This window comes from Natrix helvetica (assembly GCF_964273705.1).
Source record: "Natrix helvetica genome assembly, chromosome: 1".
Lineage (NCBI taxonomy): Eukaryota > Metazoa > Chordata > Lepidosauria > Squamata > Natricidae > Natrix > Natrix helvetica.
Window position 1 is genome coordinate 98,893,090 of NC_138548.1, and position 21,743 is coordinate 98,914,832.

Sequence of the window (21,743 nt, forward strand, 5' to 3'; positions counted from 1 at the left end):
GAATCCCCCTCCCTCCAGCCGCGCCTCTCCGATTCAAGCCGAAAGTAAAGTTTAAACAGCTGACTTTCTTGTTAAAGTTGTTAAAGTTGTTAAAGGGAATGGAGGAAGTTCACGCCTCACCGCACCGCAGCCGCATCCTTCTATTCTCTTTTTCTCCGATCAGCCTCACAGCGAAGACGCCGGAGCGTCTCCCCTTTGTGCTCCCCGGTGCCTGGAGCGAAGCGGGGGGCCCCCCGCTGGCCGCCGGCGATCCAGGGATCCCCCGCAGTGCCGCCCCTCCGGCAGGCCGCCTCTACGGGGCGTCCTGTGCCCCCCAAGGAGTGGGAAGCCCACTGGGGATGTGCGGGGCGAGCAAGGCTTGCCCGTCGCCATCAGCCGCCGGAACCGGAAGCCGCTCATCTCAGTTTTGTTATAGCTGTTTCCCATTCATGGGAAAAATCTTTTGTATTTTCTTAACTATTAGTAGGACTCCTTCATAGTTTCTGCTTGTATAAGGAGCATTTGAAATAAATGTTCATCTCTTAAAGCAGCAAAGCTTATGTATACTTGAGCCAAACTTCTAGACATGGATACTATTTATGGATCAGCAATTGAGTTTATAAACTGAGTGCAATGTGTGTCATTTCAACATACATACTTACATTCAAGATATTAAAAGCAGCAATTTCTACTATTGAAGCGAGTATCATTTACAACCATTTATATCTGTTCTTCAGCCTGGAAGATTTCTTGACATATGGAAAATTAAAAACTAGACAATCTCTACTTTTAGGACTGCAATCCAAATAATGCAACCCGAAAGGAAAATGGATAGGAAAAAGAAATGAAAACAAAATAAGTGTCCATGTACCGATTCTTAATGTTTAATGCCTCTTATAATGGCAAGCAATAAAATGTGAACTATGCAGTGGGATTATTCATTAATACTGTCAGCCTAGCAACATCATCTTAGCAAAGGATCTCTCTTGCTTTAACTCAAAAAGGCTCTTGATCTCAGTATAACTTTGACAGTAATAAATAGAGTTGTTTGTTACCTATCTCTTAGGTAAAGGAAAGCATATTAAATTTGGTATGACTGCAGAGCTTCCCCCCCCCCCCTGTGCTTTTTGATGTACATTTTAAATTGTTTTCTGAGCCTGTTTGTATGACATAGCGAAGCTAGTCTGTTCCTGAGCATTTGATCCAAAATTGATTAATTGACAGATACATTTTTATTCCTTCCCGTCACTGAAAAGATGGTTGAAAAGCTGTCATTTTCCTGCCTGTGTCTGAAAGGGTGAATATTCATAATGGCACTGCTATGGACATACATCATGGCTGAGGATGCTGAACCCATTCCCATCTGTTCCTGATTCTTTACATCCTCTCATGTAGTCGTGGGGAAGAAATGAAAACAGAAAAGGTCAGAGTGGTTGGATGACATAAGAAGAGTTAATTAACGGGGGTGAATCAATTTAGTTCAAATAAGACTGGATCTGTGATTAAATGTAAAACCCTGTGTTAATTGGATAGATTTAGATATTGCCTCACCATCCTTAATCAATCCCCAGCTCCTCATGTTGCAATTGTGTTGTAAAAATAGGGCCTTTTCATGTATCTGACAAACAGCATAATGCATTTAAAATACAAGGATCAATTGAACTGCTCCTAAACTTAGTTCACATCTTTGTGAAGGATCATGTGCTGACAAAACTTCTGCATGAGGACAAAATCTGGACAGAGATGCTTCTTTTGCCTCAGTGTTTCAGTGACAGGGTTACACAACATAACATCATAACTCTCACATATGTCCTCTAAACATGTAAAATGATTGTTTGAATTTCTTCATTCTTGGACTGAAGTATGCTTGGATTTCTTGGAAAAAATTGATCTATAAAATATTAGAGGAATGCAATCCTTTATTTAATTGCCAAACTAAGATTTAGCCGTACACTTTCTCTTGGGAACTCTTTGGAGAAAATTCATTTAAAAGCATACTTAATGCATTTATTTCTCAGTTGTGCTGCCTAATTTGGTCTAAGTGGTTACTTCTTGTTTCCATCTTTTTTTTTAAACTGTGGCACAGTTGTATAGTGAAAATAGTTTTTTCAGAAGGGTCACATTCTTTCTGTGGCAGCTCATGTTATTTCAGCATGTTATGGAAAATTTTGCTACAAGAGAAAATTACTGTCATTCTAACATTTTAAATACATACACAGTCTGAAATGTTAAGATGGTTATGAAATCAGTTAAGCTTTGTTTTTCTATTTTCCCTATACACACACACCCCTTTATACAGACATCAATTTAAAACAATCTCTGTTTAATATTCATTTTTCTGTTCCTCATTCTATATCAATGACTTCAAAAAAAATGGCAACAATGTAGGCAGTTTAGATTAAAATATCTTTGGAAGCAAGAACAATTTTTGTTATGTCTGGCATTATAACATTATTGGCCATGATGAAAACCACATGATACTTAAGTACTAAATTCTATTATTGTTAGAATATTAATCTTCTGATAAAGGCCTACGTAGCCAGGACATGTTCTCAGAATGTGTTTATTTCTGCCCAGGCTGCTCTGCTTTTCATTCTCCTTCTCCATTTCAGACCTTACTTACAAAATGTTTGTATTGTATAAGTCTGCAAAAAAGTGCACAATATTTTTTCCTGTACAATAGCAAGGAGGAGAGTTTGCAAGATGCATTGCATTAGACATATTCTCTACATAATTTCCAATTTTCAGCTCAGCTCTAGATCTTGGTACTTAAATGCCATGATTTTAAGATCCTGAGGTAGATAAATGAGAGTTCTATCAGGGACTTGTTTGAATTGCTTGCTTTGATCCCAATATTTTATATGCCTCTCATGCCAGTGGATCTCAGTGTATTTCTAGGTGTTACAGTCTTGGGGCCAGGCAGAATAGCAGCAAGAGATTCAGATTCAAAAATTAATTTCTGTTTATACTTAGTGTTATCAAAATAATAAAACTAACTTAGAAAAGTAATTTAGAAATATTTATAACCATCAGTAAGATCTTGAAATTGATGAACATCAGTTTCTGTTGATGAAAATGCATGGAATCATTTTATGTTACTATGTTTTTAGTAATGCAATAAAAAGATAAATATTACTATGAATATTTTGAAACAAAATCTTAATGTTAACAGGTATAAATTAAATCATATTTTAATACCATATTTGCATTTTAATGTCCTTTGGGAGTATTGGTAATTTTATTTAAAATGGTTTCCTTATTATTTTGTAAGAAGGTTCTGTGCTGCTTTGAATAATAATCAGTCTATGCTATAACCAAGGGCCTCCTGTTGGTCTCATATCCAAGTGCTAACCAAGTCAGACTGTGATTCATTTTCCCAGATCAGTCAAGGTTGGCTAAGTATTGCCCCTTGTTAAGGAATAAATAATTGGATCAAAAAAGCAATTTTTATATGTGCCACAATACTGAATCATCTTCCAATTAGTTGTAATCTGCCATATTTCACCTGCGGTAATTTATTTTTAAAGTTCAACTGATGTATTAAAAGTCCAACCTTTTTTTTTTAAAAAAGTCTGGATATTAAGTGAAAGTTTGCATTTTAGCACTGTTTGCTTTGGTGCTTAATTTCACCTGAAGTCAGATTTTTAGTAGATGATAAAATACTTCCGAAAAGTGCAACTCTTTCAAAATTAGCATAATAATTACAATAAGGATAATTACTTGCAAGCGTGGGCTTCTACGGGATCGTCCTGGTTTGGGAGAATCCATAGCTAACATTATGGCTGGTTCAGAGAACCTCCAAATCCCACCCCTGACTGACCCCGCCCACCATGCCACCCCACCCCACCAGGCCCCTCCCAGGAGTCTCTATGTGGCCCACTTTGAATGCAAGGTAAGTGCAGGGCCCATGCGGAGGCTCGGGAAGGGGGAAAAATGGGCCTCCGGAGCCCAGAAGCGGTAGTTTTCGCTCTCCCAGGTGCTTGAGGAAATACTCTGGAGCCCGGGGAACGTGAAAATTGCCCCCCCCCCGCCCTAGTGCAGGAGGTTTACTAAGCCACCCCCACAATAGCCATGCCCACCCAGCAACTGAACAGAGAACTCGTTGCTGAAATTTTTGAAGCCCACTCCTGATTACTTGGAATTATTGATTATAATAATTTTTGAAATTACAAATATTTTAATAATCTACTGTATTAAGGGATAAATAAAATAACTCTAAGGCCAATTAATTATATGAATCTATTTTTTATTTTAAAAAACATATTAGATTATACAAAGACTTATATACGAACACAATCTACATATTTAAATTAGCTAAAATGTCTATCAAAATCTCTAATATTCAATAGAAGACTGCATAAAAATCATCAAGCATTTATATACCATCCTACTGATGTACTGCTATTAGTTTTGTAATATAATATTTTCTAATAAGATCACTATTAACAATGGAGATAATGGTTTTTATTTTATGAAAAATATTAATCTGCTGACAGTTTTGTTTCCCCTTAGAATAATATTTAGATAATTTACATTTAGAATACAGGCATAACTACTAGTGGACATAAACAAATTCATCAGATGGGGATTATCTCATACTATTTTGTTTAAAAGTACTCAGTATTCAGAATAAAAACTACGGCAAGATATTTATCATGTTTATAAATAGCAATGTTTTTCTTTGAGGTATTTGCTAAGTAATTTCCTTGTTTCTAACAACATGCTATGCATACTTATTTGAGACCAGAGTGAGAATAATAACATTTACTTCTAAATAGACATACATAATTGGGCTGTATATTAACTATAGTTTTAAACAGACTTATTATCCCAAACTTGTTAGAGGCAGTCCTCAGGTTACAACAACTGATTCAGCAATTGTTCAAAATTACAATGGTTCTAAACAAGGAGGACTTATGACCAGTCCTTGGAGCTCTGGCTGTTACAGTGTCCCTGTGTTAAGTGATCACCAGGTCATTCCAAATATGTCAGTGTGGCCTGTCACCAGTTCTGTAAATTGCATATTTAACCTCTGACAAAAGAAGGAGATCCAGACTTTGACAAAATTGCTCTCAAGCAGCCTTTTTATGCACATTAATCTTTACTGAAGAGCTCCAGGAATTGAAGAAGCAGAAATGACACATTGGTGGAAGAAGTAAAATAATAATAATAACTTTTTCAAATCAGAGATGTCCAGGGGGTGGGGGAGAAAGAGAAAAAATGCATCATGACACTGTGATAATACTTGTTCCTTTTGTAATGTGTTGTGGTATCACTCACAAGTACATGTTATACGTATTCACAAAATCACTCACAAGTATGTATTATATTTCCATCATTACTTCACAGTGTATATACCATTACTCTATTAAAGACCTTGGAATCTGCAGATGTCTTTGGGTTGCATACAAGTACAAGCTCATGTTTGCGCTGACACTATAGCAATGAGGGAGGCAATGTGTCAGTACCTCTCCCTTATTGCATCAGTGAATTGTCAGCAGTCTTACTGAGGATGGCAAATTCCCTATTAGGAAGGGATGAACAGGTAGTTCTCCTACCTCATTACTGTGTCCATTTTGCATTGGGCTGGTACCAGACCATTCAGGTTTGAGAAGGTCTTGGCTCTTCCTGGGCAGATTTTGATGTGGTGATTGGGGCAAAGTCTAATTGTGCTATCTGCAACTCCTTTCAGCTACTATGTTTTGAGGAAGTAAGGATGCTACTCTGTCTCAAAACTTTTGCCATTTGTGGGCTTCATCTAAATCTCTCTTGATTTTTTTGTGGTTGAGGTATGTGTGATAGGTTGAACCTAGAAGGTGTTCACTTGGTTTGTGGGATGCTAGCAATCTTGAAGAAGACGCTTGCAGGCTACTTCCGCAAGAGGCTCTAGGTCACAGGTGTAAAACTCATGGTATCACATTGCCATCACGCAGGGGTGGGTTGCTGCCTGTATTACTGTGAGCAAATTTTTTTTTAGGATCAACTGAAAGGATCAAACAATCTAGAAACACTAGCACTTGGTAGAGCAGCCCTGAAGGCCTTAGAAGAGACACTCAGATGCTATGATGTCTCTATAGTTACAAAGATCAGAATTATGGAAGCTATGATATTCCTCATGACACTCTGTAGAAGAAAAAGTTAAACTTTAAAGAAGCAGGATAGTGCGCCATTGGCAGACTTGAAAGAACAGGTTAGGGATAGGTTGTCATGGAGAAAATCTATGTGGTTGCTAGGAGTCAAAAATGTCAAAATGGCTCACCATAAACAAAGCTTGGTTCATTCATCCATGTAACAAACAACACAGAGAAAAGTAGGAGTGCAGTTTTTAGTACACTTATTACAAAGTAAGTTTTATTTATTGAAATGTACTTATGGGTGAACATAGAGCACCCAGGATTGTATTGTTGTATATCTACAATACTGTATATATTTATCTGGAAATATGCCCTACTTAACACAGTGAGACATTCTATCAACAACACTAAAAGAGGCAGATATTTTTTCCCTTTTCTTTATTCAGTAAACTCCAATCTATATACTGAGAAAGATAAGCAGGTGGGGAGAGAAGGGGACAGGTCAGGAGACAACAAATGTGAGATACTTTTTACATTGAGAAGACTCTTCCATCTGTTCTTGCCTATCAGATTACTAGATACAATGATTAAGAGACAGAATTTTGATAGGATAAAAATTAAAATGCAAAACAAAGACCGTCTGCCTGTTAGATCAGGTGTTTTGTGTTCTTATTATAGAATGTTCAGGGAGAAAATACAGGAGAGCAAAAAGGCGTTTCTTCATTTCCACATATTAATTGCTGTTTCCACACTTTTCCATCTTGACTGTCATACTTTCTACCCCCACAATTAGCACTTTGGAAGGAGTCTAAGTGGGAAATAATAACCTTTAAGCTTCACTAATTTCCCCTTTGCAGTTGACTATTAATTTATTTACTTCTATAATTATGGCCCCATTACAACAGAGTCAAGATTAAAGAACTTTTCCTGTGAAAAACAACAACAGCCCTATACTTCAATTCACTGCTCTTCTAACTCTGTTTTACCACACACAGATTACCAGTGCTTTCTTCTGAAAGGACTAATAACTTATTCTGACATTGTGAAATTACTGACACATCTATACTGGAGATATGTAAATTGCACATTTGTGTTGTGCTAATGAATTATGCTAGTTCTTTAAGCAAACTAGCACTTCTACACAGCAGAGCTTGTTACTCTCTAAAAGTTTGTATTGGTAAATTAGCTCCAGTGAAATTGTATGGGTCCTTTTTGGTAATAGTTATTCACTTTGCGTCATAAATCAATATTATTTAGCAGACTGCATTTCTGTTTTTATTCCAAAATTATTCATGTGACTTGGTATTTTTTAAAGCAATTTAATGTGTTATGAAAATCATTCTATGAGGCAAGCCTTCAACTTACTTTGTTACATCACATTCAGTATTTCAGCAATGGATTCAAGTCCTATATAAGTTCTAGCTAAGTTTTATTGTTAATGTAAGGTTTATTAAAGCAGGTTGATGCATTATATTTCTGCTGTTTGAACAGTTGTGTATTTCTGCTTCTACCTGCTAAAGATGAAATGTAATAATGAAGATATAATTACTAGAAAACATTTGATTCTGGGGGATTCTTTTCTCCTTTCCCCAGTGATCAAGGAAACCTCTAGCCTGAATTTTATATATTGATCTGTAAGCACCCTGACCATATTCTTATATTAGCATACAGGTGGTCCTCAACTTACAGCCATTCTTTTAGTGACCATTTGAGAAGTGAAAAGTAAAAAAAGTGACTTACGACCCGTCATCCACCTGACTGTTGCAAAAGCACTAAGATTTATATCCCGCTCCATAGTGCTTTAAAGCAGTGGTCCCCAATCTTTCCATCTCTGTTGACCAGCGGTGGTGGAGGAGAGGGGCTAGTTTTGCATTTGTACACTAGAGGTGGTATTCTTCCAGTTCGCCCCGGTTCGGGGGAACTGGTAGCGGTGGCGGCGGGAGGCTCCTCCCACCCACCCAGACATCATCATGGACACTCTACTTCATGAAGGTTCTGTGCAGGCGCAGAAGCCCCACGTGCACTTACGGTTTCAAACCGGTAACGAAGATAAGAGGAAACCATTACTGTTGCATACAATGCTTGCGCAAATGCAGTTTGGTACATTTGTCCGCTACTTGTACGGCCCAGTTTCCAATGGGCTGCGACACAGCACCGGGCAGTGGATTGGGGGTTGGGGGATCCCTGTTTTAAAGCACTCTCTGGGTGGTTAATATATTGCCTCCAACAATCTGGGTTCTCAATTTATTGACCTGAGATGGATGGAAAGCTGAGTCAACCTTAAGCCCATCAGGATGAAACTCTAGGGAGGCTGTGGACAGAGTTTGCCTGCAATACTGCACTTTAATTACTGCGCCACCAGAGCTCCCATAGTCATGTGATCAAAATTTGAGCGCTTTGCAACTGGCATGTATTTATGAGCATATAAATAATAAATCCTGGGGTCATTTGATTACCATTTGTGACCTTCTCATTTGGCCTCTGACAAACAAAACCAATGGGGATGCCAGATTCACTTAATGACCACATGATTCACTTAACAACTGCAGTGATTTGCTTAAAAATCATGGCAAAAAAGCTTATAGAATCAGGTGCAAGTCATTTAACAACCGCCCTGCTTAGCAATAGCAAATTATGGTGCCAGCTGTGGTCGTAAGTCAAGGACTACCTGTATATAAGATTATTGGACACTCACATGTCAATATATGAGAATATGACCTGTGATGTTGTTTTAAGTCCAGTGGAACAATAAAAATAGTAGCTTTTCCAGCTGTGGGAACTTCCCAAAGGTGTATTAAAAGCAAAACAGTGATAGAAATGAGCAAGTATTTGCCTCTTTGCTTTATGTCCATAGAGTCGTGCAGTTACAGTCATTTATGTTTCTTGCACTTTACAAACTAACCTACAGGAAAAATCGGTGGTCTTTGAACTGTTTTGATTCTGGAAAAGACATACTGTGCTGGTGAAATGCAGGATTACATTATAATAAGGGGGCGGGCACCAGTTTTATATTTCAAGGAAATATTCTATGTTACTACCCAATGAATGTAAATAATGTGATCTGGTTCAGAAGGAATGCTAAACTACAAGGTGGTCTTTTTGTGTTTGACTTAATGTGAATTCCACCCATTATGATTTCACATTATTTACCAGTAGGGTTTGCATATTTTCCTTCTGTCTGAAGGAGTTACAGCATAAATGGGGAGTGATGTTTTATAACTTCATTATTAATTTTTCAGTCTTACCTTCTCAAAAAGGGAGTAATTAACAATGGTATTTGTAAGTTCTGGCTGGCTTACATTACCGAGGCCTGGCTATATAACAATACCAACAGTGTAAGCACTAGGGTATGGTATCTCCTCAACCTTTGTTTTCCTCTCTGAAAAGAAACAATTTTTTAAAAAGTTAATTCAAAGAGATTTCTTGTGAAGCAGCAAATGTTACACTATGACTGTTTTGTTTTTCCCCATTGTTTTTGTTTTAAAAATAAGGAAACAAATCGCTCCCAGTGGCTTATTTTCAGTTCTAATGGATGAAAAACATACCTTAGGAGCTATTTTCTGACAGTGAATATTTACCAAGTTTCCTGCCAGCCTATAAATGTACAAACATGAATTTGGTTAATCATTAGCTTTCTTGAGAAAGTAAGGCATAATAATCATGAAGAAAACTGGTTATGTATGTAGTTTTACTGAATGTGGACAACAAAGGTATATTTACAGATTAAAACTGTTTTTTTTTCCAGAACTGTCTGAGTTGATGTGAATTTTTATAGTGGTTAACTTGTTTACTGGAATATTTCTCTCTCTCTCTGGGCAACAGCTTGGTAAGATTAAGGTTCATGGAATAAAAATGTATGCATGCTTTTTAAGAAGATGTAGCTGTCCTAGAAAGTGGTTATGGATAACAGAAGCAGGCTGATGCAATGCATGCTTTCAACAGCAGTTAATGGACTCTTCCCTCCAAAAAGGATTCGTGCTTCTGGAATACTATACAATTTAAAAGAGTGCAGATGGCACAGTCCTTTCTGGTATGCTTAAAGGTGATCTACCTTATCTGTTTTATACTATCTCTACTTGGGGGCTGTAAAAAGCTTAGCAAATCTGCTATTCTGGAATAGACAGCATGGTTAGCAAATTGTCTTTACATACTTCTAGAAGGAAAGATGTCACATATTTTTTTAGTATCATTATTATAACTAATGTAGTTTATAGTCTCTTACTTTGTAAGGAGGCATTGAAAGAGTAGAGAAGTGGCTGTTTACTTGAAAAACCCATCAGTGGGTATTATACAATAGCACAGAAGGGGAGGTTTTAAAACAGAAAATATGAGGCAATATGCATGCATACATGACTGTCATATAAGCAATATAGCAGAGGAATTTCAACACAGAAATGGATTGTATGCTCCAAATTTGGTAAAGTAAGAAGCCTTGACTGACAGAATGGATGTGTGCATTCTTTTGTCAATTACAATGTTTGCATATGACTGATGAACCATAATGGTGGGAGTTAGAATACTTTGTTTGTTACAACAAAAAGAAAAGAATACTGGATTATAAGGTTTTTATCTCATGCAAGGAAATTTTCTGTTATTTTCTTAACCTGACTTCAGCAGAATCAATCTAAATCCAATTTTTAAATGCTCTCTTGTGTACCTATTTTGTAGTTTCTTAGTTATAAGACTTTGATTGGTATTCATCTATTAAATCTAAAATCTTGAAACAGAGTCTGAATGTATAATATATGAATTATTGTGCTTTTTTAATGCATAGGAATCCTCAAACTGGATGAAATGCAATCTTTCATTTGGTAATAAGTATAGTGGTTGATATAGTGATTGATATGTCGGCAATTAGTGTCTTTATTGTCATTGGCAGAGTTTGTAGTAATTATCTGTGGCTGTTCACTGTAGTGTAAAGACAACTGACCACTCCTACACTGTTATCTAAGAAAAGCACTTTGCTCCTTATTATACAATTGAATTCTCGTAGTGAAAGGAGTGAGATGAGATTATTCTTAATTGCTGCCATATTTTTCAGGCCACTACTTGAAATGTGGCTACATTTGCTGATGCAATCTTGAACCTAGAATGAATTAATCTGGCCATGGAAATCAGAATATCAAGCTGTGTCAATTTATCTTAGATATATAAAAGTCCATATATGAGGATCTATTAGTCTAGAGAGGGCAGGGCTTTAGGGCTTTAGTTTATAAGGCTGCCTTCTAGGATGGCTAAGGATAAAACATCAAAATGAGAGTGTAAAGGTTTGTAGAATTTGGAGATCTGAAGTTGATCTAAAAACCTTGTGGTTTTTAAAGCATGTGTTAATATTCCTGGTGAAATAAGAATAAAGAAGCTGTTTTATTCGGTTTGATGCTTCATGTTTATCACCCTTGATCTGAACTCTGGCCTGGTAACTAAAAGCTAATAATAATGGAGAGGAGAATCGGTACTAACAGTTTAATTTTTATGTTCTTTACCTAAGAAGATTGTTCAATTGAAGATCCAAATCTTGTGACTAGAAGCTTATTGTACTTAATAGTACAAGATAATAATCCAGGCTCTAGTCTTCACTTTGTTTTCAAAAGCTTCAGTGCAAAATGCCAAGTTTAGGACAATCAGGCTGCCTCAGACAATTACATTATGAATTTAGACTGGATGGTTTGCCCTTTGATATTTTAACATAATTTCTTAAGGGTTTTTTGGGGGGAGAGGGGGTTGCCAAGTTTATAGCTTCAGTTTTCTAAAAAGTTAATTTCTAACAAAGGTTCTCACTAAAAATCCTGTTACACTGTTCTTTTTAATCTTGCTGAGATCTCAATAGAATCCCTGTACTATACTATAATTGCTATGCGATTATTTATGAAATTGGAAAATAATATTATTTTTTATTTAAATCATACACTACATAATTAATATTTAAATTATACATGAGAGAAACAGGTTATAGCCTATTGAGTAGAACAGTTGATTGAATAGCTGGTTAACACTGACTGGATTTTTTACTTTACTCATTTATTTATGGTTCTTTCTACCTTGTTTTTATTGTAAGCCACCTAGGGTCAAGTTGGAGTCAGATGGTGCCAAAATTGTATACAATAAATAAATATCATGCTGCATTATATTTCATTTTCAGACTGGCATTTACATAAAATTGTGAAAGTGAACAAACATTGATTGATCAAGGAGACCTTTGACTTCTGACATAGTATTTCCCAGGAACTGGAGTCAAAAGTCTACTTAAAGTTTATAAATACTGCAAATATAAACTTTTGGGGACTAGGCACACACTTCCATCAGGATCTAGAAAACCAGGCCCCTGATATGAAATCAGCCTGTTTGTCTGATAAATGATGTTCCCGGCCAATTTTACAATGTCAAAGTACATTTTTGGCATAGATGTTGTCAATTATAATTAGGAAGCTTAGTAGTAGTTGATCATTTGCTGGCAGATATTGCTTATGTTACTTGTAGATGGAAATAATAATGGCCCTAAACCAATATTTAGGGATTTCAATTGACTTGTCAATGTAAATAAACAGTGAGTCAGTACCCCATCAAACAGCATGATTTTTGAACAAATACAGAAGTATGCTTTGCCCTCTTGAGATATCCCCCAGTTAAAGTTGATTGATTAATTTGGCTTATACTAAATTGCCCAAGCCCTCATCCATTCACTCATATATAGCTCAGATAAATAGGCCTCCTAAGAGGCTGCTGGGAAGTGTCATTCATTACTAGGCAGCACAGTATTCAAAGGTGGTACAACTGATCTCCGGAAAATAGCTAAATCTATTTGCTTTTCCTTATCTTGTCAGTTGCTCCCAAGCTTCTTTGGCAGTGTCTGCTTTTTGCTATTAGGAGGGGGCTTAATTCCCCCACCCCAGAGAGATATTGTCAAGTAGGTGTGAGGGAAATTTTATTTGTATCTATGATATGTAGCAACTATGACCCTCCTAGCTTGTATGGCTTCGTGATGAGTTCAGGTACATAAAATTAAAAGGCTGCTTCTAGGGAGGTCTATAGTATATTCTTAAGGTTCATGTTTAGATTAAATTGTCATGTCTCTGAGAACATTTTTTCATTATTTGGGATAAAGAAAAAAACTCTTAACAATCTTGAGTTCTTAGTTGCTACCCTATCCTTGGGAAGAGGCCCTTAGAGCTGCATCTCATTCGCCATCTTTTGCATCAATATTTCATAAAGATAAATCTGCATGTAACATAGGCTTATGAGAAATTAACAAATAGGTCTCCGGTTCAAAACCAGGATCAAGTGATCATTATCTAGGCAACTAATAATGGTGGCTTTCTGGAGAAATAAAAGTGGTAGCTATTAAATCATGCTTATTTTTTGTTCCTGCCCAATATATGATTTTTCCAGGATAATGATTACTAATGGAAGCATTGAAGATGTAAACATCTAATTTAGCCATCATCTATGAGAGACAAAGTCTTGTACATTAAAGTAACCCCACTTTTTGGTTTTTAAAAAGTTTTTTTTAGTTTGACATATTGTGCACATACAACTTATGAAAAGAACAGAACATCATTGTACATGTTTTTGGACCATATTTATCCAATACTTTTGGTCAGCTGGTCATCATGACTTGAAATAGATGAAGGGCTTATTTTCATGTGGGTACTCCAGTGGAAAGGAGAATAAATTCTACTTGCGAAATGAATTGTTTATTAAAGTTTAATTATTACAAATGTTTCTCAAGCAAATGAGAAGCCAGTTACTTATTAGAAGCAGATTGAAATGAAAATAGCTTTGGGTTCTTTTAGAGATCTACTTGCAAATCCGCGTAGCCATGAAGTGGACTTGGCTTTTGGCTGTCATCCTAAACCCCCTTTAAAGGCATTGGGGCCCTTCGGTCGTCCCGCCTGAAGGTCGGTCTCGACGATCTGAAAGGAACGGCGATTTCTTTCTTCTTCCTTGACTATCCATTTATTGGGGTCTCCTGCCAGAGTCGCATCGTACAAGCGGGGGCCAAAGACGCTCATCCCGAGAAGGAGGTGGGTTTCAGATGGCGAAATCCAGTTAGGAGGCGGCGGCCGGTAACCAGCCGGGGGCGCTACAGCTGCGGATAAGGGCGGGCCACTCGCCAGGAGAACCCCGCAGGCTGGAAACGGAACTGAGACATGTCGGAGCGGCGTTGAGGAAGCTGCCTCGGCTTCGCAGCCCCGGGAGCGGAGTGGGTGGCTCAGGGCTACGACGGAGGAGCCAGCTGTGCTCGTTCCCGCAGGCCCCGTCGCCAAAGAAGCGGGAAGAGAACAGCCGCCGGAGTGGGCGGTGGCAGCAAAGGAAGTGGCGGCGGCAGGGCCAGGCTGGATCCCTCCCCGGGAAGATGAGGCTGAGGCCCGGGGAGCTAAGCGGGCTGAGGTGGGGCGCTTTCCTCACAGCCGCCAGGACAAGATGGCAGCGGCTGAGGAGGCGGCGGCAGCAGCGGAAGCAACAGCAGCAGTCCGGGGTTGAGTCGGGCCTGGGAGGCGCCTCCTTATAGTAGCTCTCCGGTCATGCCGAGAGCTGAGGCGGCGGCGGTGGCGGCGGCGGCTGCGGGGAGTCCAGCGCTGCCCGATCTGTGAAGGTAAGAGCCGGGGGGGGGCCAGACTGCTTTTTCTTCTCCACGGGGGCGGGAAGGGCGAAACCTCTGGGCTGACCCTTACCCACCGCTGATCTTTGGGGTGGAAAGTGCGGGGTTGCGCAGGGGTGCTGAGACCATTCGGCCCCTTGCCTTCAACTTCTAGCTCTTCCCGGGGTTTTGGCTTTGCCTCCCTTTCGCGGCCCAGCGCGCTCCAAATGAAGCTGTCCCGAAGAGGCGAGTCGGTTTGAGAAAAGTCGGGGGAATCGGGCTTTTGGCGTTTCCCAGAAGGAGAGCAAAATCTGCCCTTAAGCAGGTGGGTGTGGAAGCGGGAAAAAGCCCTTCAGGAGCCAGGAGGATTTTAGCCCCCGGAGGGAGACTTGATTGCTCGGATCTTAATCGCCGCTGGGGTTTAGTTTAGGAGACAGAGATTAGAGCACGGACCCGGGTCCCAACTAAGCTCTGTGCCTCGATCCCGGGAAGTGGGCTGGCTTGCAACGGTGCTTTTAAAAACTTCGCATTGGCAGAGTTTGGTTGCAAAATTTCCATTCTTTCTGGTACAATCGATGTCTTCTTTTTTTTGCCACAACTGGGCAAATCCTCTTTTTTGTTAGCATTATTTACATTATTTATACAGTATTATTATTTATTGAAATATAAAGTAGCTTTCTTGAAGCCAGCGTATGTGAGAGCTCCCTTAGTGTAGTTATATAAATAGTTCGGCTCGTTTCTCGCTTTGCTTCCGTTCGCGCTTTCTGTACGGGCTCCCCCCCCCCTCTTTTTAATTTGGGAACTAGAAATTTCCCTTTCGCGCTGCGCCTGTCTCTGCCTCCGCCCTCACCCTTTCGTGTCGTTTTGCTAGCTTAGTTTTTTTTTACGCTGGCCGAGCGGGCTAATCTTTAGGATCGCTGGTGTGTATGAAAGAAGAAGAAATGTGACACGGCTGCTCCTCTTGCAACTTGTTAGAGCAGCGGGAAGGCGTGGTCGCCCGTCTACTCTGGTTACCAGGAATTATTTCCTCGCTTCGGGACTCGGAGGTAACTAGCAACAATGGTTTGGGGGAAAGTAATGACTATTTTCATGCCGGGGGAACGGTCTGACTCAGAATGGTATGTGGAGTACTTGTAATCACGTCATACTGGCAATCGTTCAAAGCTAGTTGGGCTTTAGGATCGGTGTTACATTTGATTATTACCTTTTAGACCTTAACACGGGAATCTTTTTTAAATGTTGAATTTTAGAGATTGCGTTTTGCTTTATAAATCTTTTTCACCCTAACTAAACTACAACGAAATCCCCTGTGAGAATTGTTTAAACGTTTAGAGTGGTAGGCTTGTAATTGTAATGAAGTTTGGTGTAATAATAGCTGGCTGCAAACAACAAGTCTTATTTGTGTTGGAAGTTTTGTTTTCCCTCATTTTGATGAAGCAGGCATTTTATTTTACAATTTTCTGGGTCAGAAAGTGCTTGTAATATAGTAACTTTATTTTAAAATAGTTACCATCCTAACTGATGACTTGTAACTTTTTTTAAGGAAAAGTATTGTACTGAGGTAATTAAACTTATTTTTCATCTAAAGATATAGCATACTTATCTGAATTTAATATAGACAGGTTTTTCTCTCTCTCTCATATATACTAAACATTGAATTCTCTTGGCCAGCAGTATTGGTGTCTTATTCTCATGTGCCTTGTGAAACCAGATACTTGGATATGCACGTAGCTAATTTTGTAAATGCACTTATATTAAGCCATGACTACGCACTAAGTGCTATATAAAGGGTACTTGAAATCATTGACTCTTTGTTCAGTGGCATTAACATCATATTTATTTTTAAAAAAACAACAAATGATAGTAATTTTAGCTGTCTTATTTGGATTTTTTCCTTTATTAGTTTTTTTTATGTGACTTAGGTAATCTGTTGGAACACTGTATTTGAAAGATAAATTAAATCTTACTCTTTTTATATTCTCATCACCTTAGAAGGCAATTTTCAAAACGCTGTTGCTCAGCTTCCTCCACATATAGCAAGTAGAAAACTGAATAAACCATAGTTTGCTACAATTCACTAGCTCTAAAGGTTGCTATGGTGGTTTTGTTATCATGTTAAAGCTAAATTTAAGAACTTGGAGACATTTTACAATTAAATAGTATTTAAAAAGAATTAAGTTGTGATATCACTATAGAATTGTTAAGAGGCTAATTTTAATAAATGTGTCATCAAGCACATAGATTAAGTAGCATGTAATCAGGTCATGGCTTTGTTTATTTATTCATTCACTCACTCATTTTGCTTTCCATTCCTGGAGGCTCTGAGTGGCTAATAAAGTCAATTTACAGAAAAATGAAAATAACGATTCAGTCTTTCCAAATGCATATAAAAATAAAAAGGGCAGAAAATAAAAAAAAAAACACAAACACCATGTGGCTGTGAACCCCACCTTCAATTACAACACCATCTCCTCTTATGCAAGACAGAACAGGTAGGCTGTCGCAATTTTCCTAAAGCCCAAGAAGAGTGTTGAAGAAGAATTGATGAAGAATTGATTTGTGAATTAGTTCGATTCTTTAATAATTCTATGGGAGAAAATATTTCATTTATTAAACTTTTATATAATAAGGCTTTGTAATATAAGTGTATATGCCTTTGTACATTATCTATATTATAGATAAGAAATATAGCGTTTGTGTTAAATCATCTGTCATTTTAATTATGATTTGTTTAAGCCAAACAAGTGGTCCACATGTTGCATTAAACTATATTGTACAAACTAAATAACTAGATGCACAGAAAATGTCAAAGCAATCTACATTATGGCTATTGGAAACCAGTTATAATCTGGCAAGTTTTGTCTTAGCCAGATGGCATGAATAGATGTTTTAGGATAATTGCTAATGTAATCTTATCAGAAGTCCCATTGAGTTTAATGGAGTTTATTTACAAGTAATGGGTAATTAATTAATTGCAGCTAGTTTTTATTTTTAAAGCTTATTAAGGATAAAGAATTATTTCTAGAGAAAAACACATATACTTTTAGTATTTTAAAGACTTTATGTCATGAAATATATCCTCCAACACATTGATAGCAATTGACATGAAACAACAATACTCATGTAAGCAAGGAAAATCTGAAACATTCATGTACATCAATATTTTTCAAAGGCTGCTAATATACATAAAAGTAGAGATTACAAAACATTTATTTGGTAAGCATTTTGGCACAAAATATATATAGTAGCATTAGTTTTAGAATAACTAAGCTAAATAGTATTTTACTTTACATTATTACTTGCATTTTAAAAGAATGCATAAGCAGAGCAAAACCATGCAATCATTCACTTTCAATTTTTGACATTATTCCAACTGTCTAGTGATGAAAATCACATGTTTTTGTGGAAAATCTTGTATCTATATATAGCAATACCAAGAGGAAAGTTTATGTCTTGTAGTTTCTTTACACCAGAACAAGATTATATATCCGATTAAAAGATCAGCATGTTAGAGAAGTAAGAACTGACATATAGAGGAGTAAAATAAAATTTTAGCATATATCTTTCCTTTGTGATTTCTTAAAAACTAAGTAGTCTGAAGAAAAAGAAATGACGGGAAAGGTTGTGTAGTGCATTACTTATAATTAAAATTCTCTTTTCTTAGTGATTCTTTCATGAGTTAGGTTCAGGTTTGTAATTTAGGAACCTCTCATCCCTGAGCTTTCTCAAAAAACTTCCTTTCTCAAAATTGTAGTTGTTGACCAAAGACTCTAAATTATCTATATTATCTAATAATTCTGTCCTGGAAAATGTAAGGGGCCAGCCTGTGTTGCCTCAGCCTGGTCTACCTATGTTGCTTCAGCCCAATCTACCCAATGCAAAGAGGAAATGTTGGGCCAGCTTTGGCCTGGTCTACCCAATGTGAACAGGAAATATTGAGCCAGCATGGCTTCGGCCCGGTCTGACCAGTGCAAACAGGAAACATGCCAGCAGTTTGGGGAGTGATATCAAGCTGACCATGCCCACCCAGTCAGCTATGCCCCGTGAGTGGCATCAAGCTGGCCATGCCCACCCAGTCACCCCCCCCCCCCACCTGAAATTGAGTTTAATACCCCTGGTATAGTGTTTCCTGCTTAAGCAGAGGGTTGGGCTAGAAGATTTCCAAGGTCCTTTCCAACTCTGTTATTCTATTAAATCAACATTGTAAACAAGACAGCCAAATGTATTAGCCTGCTGGCCAGCCCATATAGGTATAGTAGAATTCCTTATTTATGCCTTGTTAAAGACATATGAAAATGTATTACATTCTCTTAAGCATGGGTTTATCTATCAAGATGGCCAAAACAGTTATTTGCCAGAAATTATCATTTTTATCCTACTTTTATTATTTTTATAAGGCAGTAAACAAATGCAATACTTTCTGCTGCTATTTTCCCCACAACAACCCTCTGAAGTGGGTTGGACGGAGAGAGATTGACTGTCCCAAAGTTACCCAGCTGCCTTTCATGCCTTACTTAGAAAAGTATTGACTTTGGCTTAGTGTATTCTATGGATTCAACTTATTATGATTTGTATTACAAAAAACAATACAGAGTATATATTTATGCTTTAGTCACTATGCTTGTTCTGTGTTGCTTTTAAAAAAACATAAATGTGCATTTTCTTTGCTTCTGCAAGGTGGATATCTACCTCCTAAAGTAAGGATGGTATTAGGAGACAATCCAGGCAGTTCAATCTTATGCCTTTGTATCTTAATTTATGGATATTGCTGCTTTTACTGGCTGAATTTATTAATTTTATTATTCTAGTGTAATAGTTTTATTTCTTTTAATTACTGCAACTACCTGCAGTAGTATGATTGGATCAGTTTACAAATCATGTAAAATTTTAAAAAATTGTTTCCCCAAATGATGTTCTTCAAGTAATAGTTTGACATTGTGATTCTGGTTGATGTAAGCATCACATCTTTAGCTTAGTTTTGTAAATACCGTAATTGGTTTTGTAAATAATTGGAACTTGTGGACAATTTGTAGATTGAGATTAGAATTATTATTTTTATTGTAAATATACTTACATTCTATGACAATTATACAATCTGTTTTTGATTTGATAGATTCTATATTTAAACAGTATTGTTAAAAACATAAATTTGTATTTTTTGGGATGAAACAAAATATTTTGGTTGGCAGTAGTTTGCATAATTGCTATTGTATATTTTTTTCACAATCATCAAAATAGATTATAAAATCAGCTGCATTAAAGGAGTCTGACCTTGAATTGAACTCAAAATACTTCTTAACTTTGTATTAGAATTGATATAGTAGAGTATCACAGGCAATGTACAGCCTTTTTACTTTAGTTATTGAGCTTCCTGAAAATTGCAATGATTTGTAGCCCTTTACTGGTCATGTCTGCCAAACTGTCTTCATCATAATGAAAATTGCCAAATCAATTTTTAGTACAAAGCTGCCAAAAAGCTGAAGATTGAGTTGTTTGTGGAAGAGAAAATATATCTTTGAGACCCTGTCACATCAGCATTGAGTCAGTAAGTAGTTAATGGAAAATACCTCTTTATTGTGGCTTGAAAGCATTGTATCAATGTGTTGCAGTGAAAGTAGGCCTTTTGATAAAGGATCACATGTTCTGCTCTAAATACCACGTGTGTTTCAGTGCTTTTACATCATGTTGCAGTTAATGTGGGATTATAGCTTGGCTGTGTTGTGTTGTTTTACCTGATCATCTTGATTTGTCTCTCCATCTTCAGAAGCACTGTAAAATGCTATTCTACCAGTACCCAGTTTGTTCTGATTATTTAACCTATGTAATATGTGCCTTTGGGCAAGATAAAGTGGGGGAAAAATAGGCAGATGTGCTTTGAACTGCTAGAAGTGTAGGTTCTGTGCCAAAGATGCAAATACGAAAGTTGAAATATATTTCAAAGAAATCAAATATCTGATAGAAGAATGGCTAAACTTTTTAAAAAGTAATTTTAGAAATTGGGTAGTCCCCGAGGAAAGATTAGTATCTGATCCAATTTGATTTGATCCTGAGTATATGCCTTATACAGTTGTATTATTAGTAGAATGTTGTGCATATGGCAGAGTACTTTAGACATGCCTATTCTAGTTTGTTTATTTTCATGAATCTACAAAAGACATTTATGTGAATACCTTCCTTCTGATTGTTGGCTTGTCCAACGTAGTAGACATTTTTGTGTATTGGTATATGAGTTGGTGGCATGTTCTTCTGCATGAATTGGTTGGAATTTATGTGCTTTAGCATGCCTTAAACTACTTTCCCTAAAGCAAAAGTGGAGGCATGAATAATAGCACGCCTAGACTGGAGTTGTTTCTGAAGGATCTTGTTTGTCTTACTCATCTGTAGGGGAAAATTTGTTAATAAGCTACATCTTTTGCTTTGTTCCAAATATGTCTTTTTAATGGATTAAGACAGAATCAACTCTAACATTCTTGTGGGGGAGGGAATAAGAATGGCTGGGATCATAGGGATGATGTCATAAAGTGGAAGTAAAACAGCCTGATTTCAAGAGATGTTTGAATGTTGGTTTAAGTTTTCTTTTACTTTGGGTAATATGCATATTTTTAAAAATGAAGGCTTGCATGCAGTTTTTCAATGATTTTAAAATGAGAATCAGTGAGAAATTACACCACCACTATTTTGTAATTTAAATGACACAGAATGAAGTTTTCTGGATATTGCAATGGAAAACAGTGAGGTGAGACCATGTCTGAATCATCCCTGGATTAGGTTTATTTAAGAAAGCTTGGTTCTGAATAGTATATTAAAAGCTTGATTGTATGTAGCTCTTATATACCTATAAACTGTTTAAAAGTTTCTCCCTGAATCTGCTGAGGATGCATGCAATAAGCTAGTGCTGGTTTGGTTGTTTTGTAGACAAGCCTTTGCTGTGTTTAAGCACAGGCATACATACACCAGAACATGGATCCCTGTTTTGCTTTGTTTCTCAAAATCCTTCTCTGGGTTGGAGAATTATATAAAAGCCAAACTAAGGATTATACCAGAGGCATATCTAACAGTTATCCAAACATACATAGACAACATATGACACGGTGCCATTAGTAAAAAAAATG

General features: G+C 37.3%; 1 protein-coding gene across 3 annotated transcripts in view; it reads left to right on the forward strand.

Annotated features, from left to right (window-relative positions):
- Window positions 1–13,464: 13,464 nt before the first annotated feature.
- Window positions 13,465–21,743, forward strand: part of HIPK3 (homeodomain interacting protein kinase 3) — a 62,347-nt gene continuing 54,068 nt past the window's right edge. The window contains exon 1 of one of the 3 annotated variants that reach the window (XM_081937928.1): window positions 13,465–14,646. Coding sequence is in view for 1 of the 3 variants with exons in the window: in XM_081937927.1 (XP_081794053.1) it covers window positions 17,108–17,123 (16 nt within the window). In the remaining 2 variants the exon portion in view is untranslated. Of the gene's footprint in view, window positions 14,647–15,533; window positions 15,678–17,092; window positions 17,124–21,743 lie in introns of those variants that run through there. The other 2 variants (XM_081937929.1, XM_081937927.1) reach the window with 2 other exon arrangements.